Genomic DNA, 14417 nt, shown 5'->3' with positions numbered 1-14417 from the left:
TATCTCTGTTTAAAAATTATTAAACTGCATTTCAATTTTAGATTTCAGGAAAGCTAAGATTACTGTTTAAAGACATTTTTATAGGATACTTAAAATGAAATCAAAGGAGCTAAGTATTTCTGTAGATGGAGCCTTGGTGGAGGTTCTGTCAACTGTAAAACCTTCTGGATTTACTGTCTGGTTGTTGTAACTCCACATGCAGTAAGACAAGCAACCTTAAAGTGAATTTCCTATAAGAGATTTTTAGGTAAGTATTAATCTACAATGCACAAGTAGGATTTGTGAAGCATGGAACAAAAGCTAGTGTTAGTAATAGACTAACACCCTTTCCCAAGAATAATGATGTCATACTTATTTTTTTTCTTCAAATACATGTTGTGCTTGTTAAAAATAGAGTGGCATTCTGCACTTGAACTTCCTAGATGTATTTCCCAAGTTGACTTTAGCCATTATCTAGAAAAGTGCTCCTCTCTAAACCTGAAATGATCTGTTTGGAAAAGTTCTTGCTTTCATTTTGGTGCTTCTGGTGAAGAGTTTATAAAAACTTGTGTGACATAACTGATCAGAATCTGCTGTGAAGGACATGACAGCTTAATGCACTAAGATGAAAATATATTACGAAACTTCTGTTTAAATTTGTTCTGAGACTGTTGCCACCAATCCAGGCTAAAAGGTTCCTGTATTTGTCACTGGTCAGCCTTACAGAATAGTGAAAAGCATTTACTTTTACATTTTACTTTGTTTTTTTATACCTTCAATCCTCATGAAAACTGAACTCTTACGAAAAGTTTCTAACACTGACTTATTTCCATTTCATTTTTTAATTGTTCAGTCACACCTAGAGGAAGTCCATTAAGGTGAGAATAACTTCAGTTCACAGGCTGCAAGGGGTGAGCTAATTGCTGCACTGAACAACTCTAAACATGATTTTAATGATGCTTTTTATTTTCAAGCATTTTTTTTCTAGAATGCCTTCCACTGGTTTTAGGTGAGTAAAGGCATGGACTAAACATCTAGATTAGAAAGGAAAGTTTAAGGGAGATTATCTGAATTGAAGTTCACCCCAAACAGGGTGCAGCTGTTGAGTGCCATCTGTGGAGATTTACAGTGAGACTGGACAGCAGACTTAACTCATTTACTTTGATTAGCAGACATAAATGTGCATAGAAAATTATTTGAAGCAGAGACTGCCTGTAAGCCTAGTCTGCATAAACACAAGCTTTTTAATGAGTATGAGAAGAGTTTGACCTCTCAAGTTAAAAGAAAACAATAAGGATAACTTCAGGTCCTGTGGATACTAAATTCTTAAGACTTAAATGGTTGCTATTTCATTTTTGAGTGTCCTGCCTCCCATCTAGTTCTGTTACCTTTTGGGAAGCTGTATTTCTCTCCAGCTTCCTGTTTCCGTCTAGCCCTATCTTGACACCTCTGATACCTGATCATTATCTACTTCAGTGGTGTTCATTGAAAAGCTATGTGCCATCTTTGGTCTTGCTGAAATTACTTTGAAAATGTGTCGAGACAGTTTTCACCTTTCAGAGCCTCCTGCATATATGATCTCAGAAGCACGAATCATGTTCTGATGAGTTGAGGGTTGATGATCAAGCATCATGTCACTGTGTTCTAAGAGACGGAACTATGGCTGCACAGACTCTATGGTGTACCTGGGCGAAATTTATATTTCAAACATAAATTTTTCCTTCTGGGATTTATACACCCATACTGCAATGATAAAACATATTAGTTGATGCTAAAATAAGTTGTTGCAGCAATGCAGAAGGACTGTGCTTTATAAGAAGACTAATAAATGTTTGTAGGTAGTACAGGGGTCTAAAATCTGTTACAAGGATATAATATAATCTGCTTTACATCTTTTTTTTTGAATATTTAGTTATTGGAATTGTTCCTTGGTTGTGTGCCCTAGCTGTCTTGGTTATTACTATTTAGATAAATACGTATTTTTCACTTCTAAATGTGTCATGAGAGAATATATTATTCACTTTTATTTTTGTGTGTGAATTAGTGATCAGTATGATACATAAGTCAAATTTAAAATAAAAATAAATAAAAGCATTCCCCTTTAAAAATATGTAACACTTTTACATTTTGCTGCCTCATCCTTTTGTGTATTCGAAGTCAAATAACTTCAAATGTAACTGACATGCTAGATGCATTTCTTTATATTTAGAAGCTTTGATTCCTGCTGTCCCAAGGTGTATGTAGTCTTCAAGAATGATTTGCAGTAAAATAATTAAATTTTTTTTTAGATTTGTGCACACATTAGTTGAAGGCACTATACAAATGTTTAAAACATCTAGAAAATATACCAATTTTGAGAAATCATGCCTATTAAAGATCAGAGTAAAAGCTACATCAGTCTAACCCTCTTACCTATATATTTGGTAACGTCACATGATTATCCCACATTTCTGTAAGTAACACAAAAATTTCTTTTCTATTAAAAGAAACCTTTAAACTTGAAGAAAATCTGTGGTTTGCCCATAGTGTTAATTTAGCAGTGGAGTTTTTGAAAGTACATCTTGGGGTGGTGGTACTCTGACAAGTCTTCACTATAGTTAAAACTGTCTACTTTAATGGTGGTAGAAAAAAAGTCTGCTTTTCCATCAGTCTACATCGATTCAATAGGTGATAGGAATTTCTTAGTAAAGAAGTTTGTCAATATAATTAAATCCATGCCAGGGTTTAAAGTTGTGGTAATTCATACCTCATCCCAACATAGCTAGGCTGCAAAATTGATGAGAAAACATTTGACTTAATTATGTAAGTTTTGCTGCTTCTGAAGTCTTCAAGATTTTCATGCCTTCAGCATATATACTCATGAAATAAACTTTTTTAATATATTCACCTGAAAAGTTTCCCTTAGCTATGGTTTAAAATGTCCGATACAGTGCCTGAATCTATTGGATCTCTAAAATTTGTTTAAACCAGTATTTTTTTTTCAGTGATCAGATGTGTTGCTCTAGAATAAGACACATTTCCATGTCAAATATTGCATTTAAGTTTCCTTGGGGTAGAAGAATACATTTTGTTTGTCTCTGTATGATACTTTTCAACTAGTGAAATTCTGACCTCGGCCAAACCCAGGTTTTCATGAGCAATCTGAATGGAAGGGTGTCTAGTCTGTTAAATGCATGTAATGTCAATGTATAGTGTTGTAAACTTCAAAATTATAAGTGTTAGCATAGTCTTCCTTTTCATAAAGGAAAAAGACTCCACCCAATGACAAAAACCAGCCAACTACACAGTTACTTTTAACCTCCAATTCCATTTTTTGTGGATATCAAAAATTTAAAAATTGGTTCCAGCCTTCAGAAGCTGAGATACAAAAAACCACAAGTGTAGTCTGCCTGTCTAGCAGTGGGAGATTGTAATAAAAAAGGAAGAGTGGAGGTATTTTGTTTAACAATTAACCTAATCCATGTAAAGGGGTTTTGCAGCTTTATTGGCTACAAAACCTAAACAGTTTAACTTCTCTTAAAAGACAGCTTTTCTTTTTCATATTTTCATCTTACAAATATGTCAGGATATTCCTGTGGACCCTAACTCATGTTCAGGTGTAACACTTAATTGGGTTCAGTAATACACAGTAACAGAGTTGTATTCACAATTAAAGTACTGCTTAGCTGATTGTGCCTGTAAAGAGGCTCAATAACATATTGAAGTTCATATCTGTGATTTGGTGTTTTAAGTACAGGCTTATTCCAGCTAATTAGTTATGGTTGTTGGGTGAAAGTAGCAATGACACCAAGAACTTCTATTTTGGTTTTTGCTTTAAAAGCATAATAAAACAGAAATTGCTCCTTTTTAGGTAGACTAGCGGACTAGCTGAGTCTAATGTCTCAAGTCTCTTTTTTTAATGGTCTCTTTGCAATTAATTAAAAAAAAAGTCTTTCAAAAGTCAGCATTGAAATTTAAAATTGTGTGTCTCACATAATTTTGGTAATCCAGCAAGTGGTTCAAAGGAAAGTGTGAGTTTGTATCGCTTTTTAAAATTTTTTGTCTGATAATATAATATTTTGTTTGTATGTGCAGATACAGTCAACTCACTGTACAGCAGATGAGCCCTAGCTAAGGCTACTGTGATACATTTTAGCTACAGTAATTTAAGGTAATGCTACTCCGCCTGCAGTGGAGGAGGTTTAAGATGACTTCTATTTGGTTTGATAGTAGAAGCACTTAGATGGCATTACCATAGCTCAGACTCTTCACAATACTTTGAAACACAACAGCCTACTTGGGTGTTTGTGTGCTGGACTTAATTGGGTATATTTTGGTACTAAAAGGGGCTTGTAAAACTAAAATTCAAAACCTGCTAGAGGTAAATGCATTTTAAGGAACAAAAATGGAATTTGGGACCTGAGTGATCCTGAAAAAAAACAAATTGCAGATCTTCAGTAGAAGAAAACTTTGCAGTTGTGTAGTTTGATTTGTCAGCTTATCTAGACTTAAATACTACATTAAAGTCTTTACAGTTTGAATGTTTGTAGATATTTTCTTGCTTAAATTTCTTCCTCTAGGGTAGCCATGGAGGATCTTACACTAGAGGTCAGTTTAGTCCTGAATTAAAAAAGGGAAGTGTGATATTGCCCACTGACCTTGAAACAGGAGGAACGAGGGACAAAGACACTGTTACAGCAAATAGTAGGAAGAAAATAGAATTGCTGAACACATTCCCAAAGTTCTTGTTGAATGAATGAGAACCAAGTAATTAAACTGACTTGAGGAATACTTTCTATTATTCCTCAAGTGGAGAATATAGCGGGCTGGTGTGCTATTGAAGTTAATAATCATTAATAGTGTTCTCATGTGAAGATGCTACTTGGGAAGGACTTGTTTTTGGAAGGACTCTCTTTTTGTTTCAAATGTAATGTTTTTCAACATTCGGGGGTTTATCTTTCCTAGTAATTGTGCCAACCAGTAGGCTCCTATCATTACTTGCTGGCATCAGCTTGGTTCTGCAGGGCAAGGGTTATAATTATTAGCTATGGTTGAAGATGCTTACCCTTCTCACCTGGGGAAGCTAAGCTGTTGCTAGCAGTTAAAGGTAGTTAGCTCTTCCTTGCCTCATGTGAACATTTGCAGCCAGTAATTACTACATATGAACAGCTTTTTTATCTCACAGACTGTAGGGAAGGCAAAAAAACCAATAGTTTTTGTAAATATCCAAGAGAAATTGTCCCCAAGCATAAAAGTTTGGTTTATTAGTCCAGATTGTCATGCTCTCTATGTTTCTCGTAGATATAGTTACATATTTATATATATATGTTCAGAAATGATTAGTGGTTGATGAGTTCTCGCTCATTTTAAAGTGAACTGTTTATGTTGTTTTATTTCCTGCTCTTTGTAGAGGTCAGGGATATAGCAATGTTGATACACTTATTCAAACTTCTCAATCTATTTGCTTTTCCTTCTGTTGAAGCTCTCCTCTTGGCAGATACTCTGTTTTCTGCTTGCCTTTAAATTCAGATTGCGTTTCTAAATCAGATCCAAGTTTGCTCTTTGAGAACAAGTGTTATTTAGAATGACTTTGGTGCACATAGACTAAAATTTATTTTCAAATGTTAATATTGTCTATTCCATCTTCTAATGTCTGTCTAAATAATGAAATCTTGACTGAGTAATCCCCTCATGTTTTATGATAAGTAATGAAAGGAAAAATGTTTCTTTAGACTTATCCAGTGCTTAATTTCATTTTTAATACAAGTAAGTTAAGAACGACTGGAGCATGAATTCATATTGTCTCGATATGATCTTTCATAAAGCCTAGAATACCTGTTGTTTCATCCTGTTGTCTGGAATCTGAATCCTGTTGTGACCAAAATTGCCTTCTTCCAGATTGGCTTAATTCTCTTATGCTTTGGTTCTCCTTTTCAAAATATTTGTAGACAACCAGTTATTATAGAAGATTAGAAGAACCCTTTGTGAATGGAAGTATGTTTGGGCACTGGCTTGTACTCCAATAGACTGAGGCAGACTGTGCCCCTGTGCTTGGTAGAGCATGGGGGGAGAGAGAGAGAGGCGAAAGCTTCCAGGGAAACTGTTACTCTTCATTATATTGTTTATACTAGTTGCCTAAGAAAAATACATCCTGTGTTCAAACCCTGCCCTAAAGTCCCATCTTGCTTGAATGTCCAGTTTGTCAGCTATAATGGCTTTGGAGGTTAGCATTTTAGTAGTCTTCCTGATTTACTGAGACAAGTTGCCCAATAGTTGAGTGTCTCTCCTAATAAACAACCAATATTTAGATTTACCATGATCAGGTGTGTGTTTGAACTGCAGGAGGACTTTGTGCTACTCATCACAGATTTCTAATTAGTATGCTAAAATTCAGCCTTGTTTATTGTTACTAAGTTTGCTTAACTCTTCCATGGAGTTTATTGCCTTTGGTAGTTCATAGTCCATGTTGGTATCCTTGGGGATTTTTTCTTGTTTTGTTTGTGGGTTTTACAGGTTTTTGGAGGGATTGGTTTTGGTTTTTTTGGCAAATGGGGTACTGTTGACTCCACTAAGTTTTAATTCTTTCCAAAGTTTTCAGCCTAAAAGGTTCCAGGGAATTAGAGAAGAGGGTCAATTCAGGTTTTGTTTTTGCAGCCATTTTATGGTAGTTTTGTCCTGTGTTTTACAAACTGTTTCTGTGTGAGTGGGAAGTCTTCTCCAGTTAGATTCTTGCCTTGTTTCCTGAAGTATAATTTCTAAAGTGTGTATGAAGGTACATACTGCTAAGATTTCTAAGGTGCTAGGTGAAATAGATCTCTGAATAAAGGTAAGTTAAGCTTTGATTACTTAGAGTGATCTATGTCCAGGTGATAGTTATGCTGTCGCATAAAAATGCCCAAACAAAACCCCACAGCAAAAGAAAACCAGCCAACCCCTGCAGTTTCATCCAGTTATTGATATAATTGGCATAAAAGCCCTGGTCTAAATATGCATAGATGCTAAAATATTTCTTTTGATGATATTTACTATCTACGTAGATACACATAGGTTTGAAAGCACAGAGAAATCTAGAAAACTTCTGTACTTTACCTGTTTGAAAGTATTTAACAGATTTTCTTTTTTACAGTGTGCCTTTTGAATTTAATGTTCATGTAATCCTTTATAAATAGTTCCATTTGTAGAGATCATTGCCAGTGTAATAGAAATGTCACTGTTAATGAGGTGCACGTAATTCCTGCATGTTAACTTCCTCAAATGTGTTTTATTTTCTCAATTTTATGACAGTTCTCAATGCATTTGTCATAGTAATTTTTGTCTGTTTTCACTTAAGACAGTAACTGAAGTTATTTTTTTAAACATCAACCCGAGCAGAAATGTTTTTCTCAGAGTTCTGCTGCAATTGGCTACTCAGTTCTACCTGATTTTTAAAAGCAACTTTTCAGGAGATGAGTCATAGCAAATTTGAATTTAAAATTTGTTTGATAGAAATTTCAAGGGAGGTGTTCATTATTATGATGTGATTGAAGGTATTTATTTTGAACATATGGATATTTATTTTTAAACAATTTCTCATTAGGACAATTTCCAAATTTATGTGCATCTTTCAGTGGCTGACTTGTGATGGATGGCTTTGCTTACAAATAATTAGTAGTCCCTGAAGTTTATTTTCTTTATTTTTTTAAGCATTGTTTATTATAACCAAATAGTCACGATTGAAAGGAAACAGTCTCAGTTAAATTTTACTTGCAAATTGTTTCCTATTCCACCAATCCAGAATCATATCACAGTGTAATACCTATCTTAGTGTAGCTTTAGATGAGGGTTGTTAGGAGTGGCCTGGTTTCTCTCCTTCTTTTTCATAGCCCAGGAAGTATCGACTGGGAATGCTGGATGAGAGGATAGTTCCGGTGGGATCAAAAGCAAGAAAATCAAAGAACCCTATTGGCTGTCTGGCTGACAGGTGTAAAACAGGAGTACCCATCAATATGGTTTGGTGGAACAGAGTCACAGAAAACAATTTACAGGTAAAATTATTTTTTACTGGTCATTTTTTCAGTATTTTGGATGTTTTATTTTCAGTTCTGGAAAATGTTAGAGTTACTCCAAGTATGAGTTAAATAAAATATTTATTTCACATAATAGGCATACTGGTCCTCTAAGAAAGTGATTTGGAGATATTTTAATTATCTTCAGCCATTGCTGAACTATATACTTTACTTGATTTTGGTATTATCTGAGAAGGAGCAAAAGTAATAATTTAATGTATTCCAAAAGCAAACAATCACAACCTTTAATTCTCCTCTGAGGAAGATATTTACTGGTAAAATTAGTGATTGTTGTTAAAGTGACTGACACAATGAAAATAGATGCCCTCAGTACAGAATTTGAGACATTGCCATCATGATCAGGAAGTATAAATTCTTAATTTTTATGTTGGGGTAGTTTATACTTCTCAACTTGTTTGAGTAATGTATGCAACTCTTACCATTATTTTACTTTATTCCTTGATCTTTTTCAGCTCTTGATCAGTAAGAGGGGGGTGGTACAGCTAGATTTGAATATTGCTTTGCCAAAGTAGCAGGTAATCCTTGGCATGAAAATGAAGAATAATTCTAGCCTAGGATGAATCTGTTTCATATCCCTTTAAGTGGAGTTTAGATGGAAATTATTACAGTAGTGGGAACTGCACCACTGCTACTAATACTGTTTTCACTTGTGTAATGCTTTTGATTTGTCAGAGGTTATTTCAGTCTTCCTAGGAGGGTTATGTTATTTTTGGTGTTTTCAAAGTGAATGAAGCGGGTAAATTGATAACAGACTTATAATTATAACTTATGGCACTTCAGGATTTTCTTTCAGTTCACTGAATCTCTGCCATGTAAGGGCCAACATGATGCTCGTATGAGCTCCTTTCCACACTGATACTAGTTTTGTGTTATTTGCTGTTTGGACATCTGTGTTACTGAAATGAGCAGTCGTGGGCAGGGTGATGTAAGCAGCATGATGCTACATTGTTTAGGGACATTTGGACCTTCAGTGTGTCTTGCCCTTTTGCTGCTGGGGAAGCAGCATAGCCACTGATGGAGAAAAGATGAAGCTTAAAGGAAACATTGGTAGAAGGACTGGGTAAGCTTGAAGGACAGTGGTGAGAGCCTGTGAAGCAGTACTGTTTTGAAGGGAGAGGAAATTAACAAGCTGAATTTTTTGTGTGTATCTAACAATGAATGTAAGCCATAATTAAAGATAGTTTTGAGAAGAGATAAGCAGAAAATTGATCTTTAGTTTTCAGGTGAACACAAATGGGCAAAAAAGTCCTGTTTACACTCCTGTCCTCTCTTGTTTTCTTGCTATACAGTGATACAAGCTTTGTTGTTAATCTACTCCATTTAGATTAGAAGCAAAAGAACTTAGTGCTTTTGGAGGTTGGAGAGGCAGTAGCCTGAAACTTGAAGCTTCTTGCCAGGAGCAGTTGTCTTCTCAGTACCTGTGCACTCTGGAGTAGTGTTCAAAGTGTGGCACAGGGAAGGAAGCTCAAGGTCCCCATGCTTTGAGGTTGGCAGTGTTTGGGACTGGCTGCAGAGTATGTAGCTTTTGAAGGGTGCAGTTCCAGGCTCCTTTATTGCACCAGAATCCTGGCTACGTAATTGATTTAAAGTATGTGTGGCTTAAGATTTTATATTGCATATTACAGTTGCATAGCTTCCCATGGAGATACATGCTTAACAAAGCATGTATATGCACGTGTGGCAGAAATACGAACAGATGGATGTGCCAGCCATAATAAATAGAATTGGAGGAGAAACAGGAGGGATTGAAGAGCAACTGGGGAGTCTGGCAAGACTGAAGAAGCAAAGGTGTTAAAACTTGCATTGTAAAATAATTTAACTGTTACTCCTGCATGGCTATGAATTTATAAACCCAATCTGTTTTGTTTAAATATGGTGTTACACTTACATGTTAAAAGTGAAGTCTGCAGAGTGACTTGTACTCCGGGTTGTGCATTAAAAAAGCAAAAAAAAAACCCAAATCAGAGTTTGTTTTATAGTGATGTATCCTACCTTATATTAGAAAATGTCCTGAGTTACTATACTACCACATGATATATATTATAATAGCAAAGGTAATCCTCCTTAGAATAGTAGGAATTGATACATTTTAGTTATACAGATTAGTTCTTATTCAGCATCAATAAATGATTTTTTATTGATCAAAAAATAATCATAGAAATTAATTTTTTCAAGTATGTTGCATTAGGAGCATAGACCTCTAAAATTTTAGATGTTTTTACAGTACTTTAAAGGATTTTCGTTAAAGAAATATGAAAATATTCCAAATCTAATTTCAAAGTTTACTTTTTAGTGAGATCTACTTGCCAGTTGTAACAAGACTTCACTAATAGTTTTATATGAGTCTGTGGTGTGGTTTATAAACCAATAAATATTTAGCCAACAAATTTTACCCAGTTTTAATGAAATTGACTCTTAATTCTTCTGCAAGAGCAGTAGAGTAGCATAAATAATAATGTTGGCAAATTGAAATTTATTAGAGCCTATTGTTAGAGTGATGTGATGACTTGTCACAGTAATTATAATAATACAGCATGTTACACAAATTCAGTGGTGGGATAGAAAGATTTGCTTTGAAATCCTTGGTGACCGCCCATGTTTTCTGGGTTGCTCTGACATCACAAAATTACTCCTTTCCTGATGTCATGGCTCGCAAGGAATCCTTGGAGGAATTGCAACAATGCTCTGTAAAGTGGCTCTCCTCATATAGAACCTCTGCCCATTAAAAAAACAACGAAGAAACCCCAGAACCCAACAACAACAAAATAACATGTTAAGCTTAAGAAAGACTTCTGCATGTTTCTGTATTCCTAACAGATACTATGAAAACTGTACCAAAAATAGACTGGTAATGGAGTGCCCTGCTTTATAGCATGGTTGTGGGTTAGTGGTGGTTTTCTGTAACCATTATACGATTATGTAATTTGGGATGTCAGAACAGATCAGAATAAATTTGGAAGTGAAGGAGAACATAAAAAGAGAACAAAGAAGTTTGTATCCAGTTTCTAGCATGTTAAGTACATTAGCACATCCTTCTGAAATCAAATGAGATTGGCCTACTTTTTGAGTTAGGTAGCAGGCTTTGGTTGAATGAGGAACCAGAACCAAGCTAATGAAGTACTACTGCAGCCTCTGAAGCTGATGTGGTGTCTTTGCTGCTGCTGTACAGCTGTGTTGAGAGGTGCTGATTGAGAAATGTGAGAGAAGAGTGGTTTCCAGTGTTCCTGTTGGATCCCTGCATGGCTTTCCAAAGGCTTCATAACTTGTACATCCCTGTATTCTAGCTCACTTCTGTACTTAAAGGCACTTTGAGGATTCCTTTATTAATTAGTGCAGCATTGGGGCCTTACAAGTTTATCACTGAGGAGCATAAAGACAAATCATGTATATCAAAGTTTATAGCTGATCAAACAGGAATTTTGATTTTTATTTCTGGATGACATAAATCTGTTATGTGCAACTCTTTAACATACAGTAAGGCCACATGCTGCTGTGTAGTCCTTCCAGTGATGATCCTCAGCTTAGATCCTTGACTTGTTCTTTGCTTTCATCTGTGCATTCTTTTAAGGACCCTTGAATTGTTCTGGAGAGATTTTTTTTGTGATACTCACAGAATATTTTGTTTCTTCCCCTCCATGCTATATTTTATTTTCTTTTAATACCTGTAAAAACGAAAAAGCCACCAGACAATTTCTGAGCTGACTGGTGACACAAATGAGTCATTGCATAGTCCTGGCCTCCTTTTGTACTTTTTTAGTTCCATCCTTAGTAATTGCATCATGGCTAAAATCAGCCTTCATTTGGACTGTATTTATAAAGTTTTTTTTCACTCTGATGTACAGAAATGTAGGAATTGTTTCTGTAAGTGGAGCTGGATGGACTCAGTTTTGTGGTCTATCTTTGGAAGTTTCTTTGCAAAGCTGTCTGAAAAGAGACGTGGACATAAAGAATCTGAGAACAGGGTATGTAGATGAAATTTCTTCATGGAATCATTTTGAGAATGCATGATATAGGAATTCAGGTAATAATTAGGGAAATTGCTTCGCTGCTTTAGTTTGACACATCTTTATTAATATACTCAAAAAAGGGGAATGAGATTTCAGTTGGCAAGGTTGAGAGGAAAAGGGAATGATGGCAATTTTAGCAAAGGTATCAGAAGTCACCATAGGTGGTTTGCTAGAAATACATAATGTAGCTGACACAGCTGTATTTCCTTCTCTTTTATGCTGTTTGTTGAAAACATGTTTATTAGCATTTTGAAATTTTGTGTGTGACTTTTTATGGAACATTTACATTTGAAACTGAAATTAGACTTATCTAACACAGTGCAGACAGTGCTAGTAGGCTTATTTTTATTGTTTTGGGTTTAGAAGTACATTTGCTACTTTTTGACATCACAGTATTGCATAATTGTTACATGATTCTTGCATGTCCATTCTTTTGGTTACTCTTGAAAATTAATAACCATTTTCAATATCCATTTTCTCTACATATTTTACCAATCCTGATTTATTCTGACTTCAAATTTTAAGCCTCATCTAGCGTGAAAAAATTACTTTATTCTGAGATGAATAATTAATTAGTAATTAAATGAAATTTGTTTAAAAGCTGTACTTGTGCAAAATTTAAACATAATACAGAATGAAATAATGTTTTCACTAAGATGATCTAGATCATTTTCATTCTTATAAAAGTTCAAATTTTATGTCATCTTGGGAAGTCTGGTAGGACTCTCATGGAACAACTGTAAGAATACTCAGTTGGGTTCTAAAGCATGGTTACCATTTAAACAGATTTTCAAGCTTACCATTGATCCAAATGTAAAGCTAAACCTGGAATTTATACTTTGTATTATGAGTTGACAGAGTGAAAGTAGGATATTTTTCAGGCCAAGAATATAATACTTTGAATAATTGGCCTCTAAGAATGTGGCTTTCTAATTTTGGCATATTTGCGTGGTCATTGCTGTAAAATAGTTAACTACAAAGATTCAAAATTAAGTAAGATATTAAATATTAAAGAACTAATAGTAATACTACATTCCCTCACTTATTTTAGTCACTTAATCTAGCCTCATTATTTTAATTATTTTCATGGAAGAAAACTGTTTTCAGAAAAATGAATATTTTACTTCAGATAAAATGTTTTCAAAAGCACAGAAGTTTTTAAGAACTGCAGCTTCACGTAGACGTAATGAATTTAAATGTGGATTGGGGCTTAAGCTTCAAATTGTCTGACAGTATTTGCTAGTTTTGACCACCTATCTCTAGAACTTGCTGTATTACTTTGATTAGTTTATTCTGGCTAGTGACTGTGGAACTTGAGTATTTTTCTTTATTTAGAAAACAACTTGAAGATGGAAGGGTCTTTTAAAATTATAACCAAAAGTTAAATCACTTTTTTTACCGGTGGGAAAAGTCTTGGATTGCAGCTTCATGCTGGTAGCATCACAGAGAAGTAAAACAGGCTTTCAGAGTATAGGGGCTATCTTCATAAATCAAAGCTGTTTACTCATATACAACATTTTCATCAAAGTTATGTAAAAACAACTTAATTTTACTAGGCTTTGATGCTCAAACTGAATTGTGGCATCAAAAAATGGGTGGAATGAAATGGATTTTGTGATATCAGAAAATGGAATGAAACTGAATTTCCATCAGACTTGACCCATTGCTGTTTGTAATTCTACAGCATAAGCCAGATCAGTCCTAGCAGATTCCTGGGTTTGACTCTTTCACTTGGATAAATTAAAACACCATTTAATGTGGAGCTCTTTCTTAAAGTGAAGCTGCATTTAAAATTTTGGATGGTTATAGGTAACTTCTAGTAAGAAAGTACCTTTTTGTAAATAAGTAACATTGTAGTAAGTAAGTAACTTTTAGACATGAAAACTGGTCTATGAAAATTTGCAGAATGCATTTAGAAATAAGAACCATCTCTGTGCTGTAGGAGTTTGAATCAGTAGGTGAAAATTATAAGAGTTTAGCCAGAATACCATGGATGGGATTTTGGGAACACTCACAGTTGCTCTAGAAAGTCTGAGTTACCTTCCAGAAGGTGTCTTTTTCTGTGCTTGTGTGCTTCTAATGCCACGTCCCACCCTTATTGCCTGGTTGACACAGTATTTAGATGTGATAGAGCTGTGGATGTGTCATTGCTACTTTTAGCAGTGGAAAAATGTAGATCTTGTGGTTCCTTGGAATTAAGTTCTTTTAGCAAGATGATACAAACTCTCTCCCTCGCTCTCCCAGTTGTTCTGTTTGATGACTATTTAGCTCTGTCACTGTTTGGAAAAGTTGTACTTTACCACCTTTGTAATTTTCTCCAGTTTCAGTGCAGATTTTGCTGAATGGTTGCATGCCAGTTTTTATCTAGAGCAACACTATTCTCATA

At 34.9% G+C, this 14417-nt stretch overlaps 1 protein-coding gene across 13 annotated transcripts in view; it reads left to right on the top strand.

Moving 5' to 3' along the window:
* Positions 1-14417, top strand: part of PAN3 (poly(A) specific ribonuclease subunit PAN3) — a 114008-nt gene that overhangs the window by 27092 nt on the left and 72499 nt on the right. For 11 of the 13 annotated variants that reach the window (XR_010996273.1, XR_010996274.1, XM_068181196.1 and 8 more), the window contains one exon: positions 7821-7982. The exons of the other annotated variants lie outside the window; for them this stretch is intronic. Coding sequence is in view for 9 of the 11 variants with exons in the window: in XM_068181196.1 (XP_068037297.1) it covers positions 7821-7982 (162 nt within the window). In the remaining 2 variants the exon portion in view is untranslated. The remainder of the gene's footprint in view (positions 1-7820; positions 7983-14417) is intronic. 13 annotated transcript variants of the gene reach the window in all.

The sequence above is a fragment of the Anomalospiza imberbis genome, chromosome 2 (assembly GCF_031753505.1).
Source record: "Anomalospiza imberbis isolate Cuckoo-Finch-1a 21T00152 chromosome 2, ASM3175350v1, whole genome shotgun sequence".
NCBI classification, from domain to species: Eukaryota; Metazoa; Chordata; class Aves; order Passeriformes; family Viduidae; genus Anomalospiza; species Anomalospiza imberbis.
Note: the sequence above shows the minus strand (reverse complement) of the source record. Positions and strands in the feature narration are given on the sequence as shown.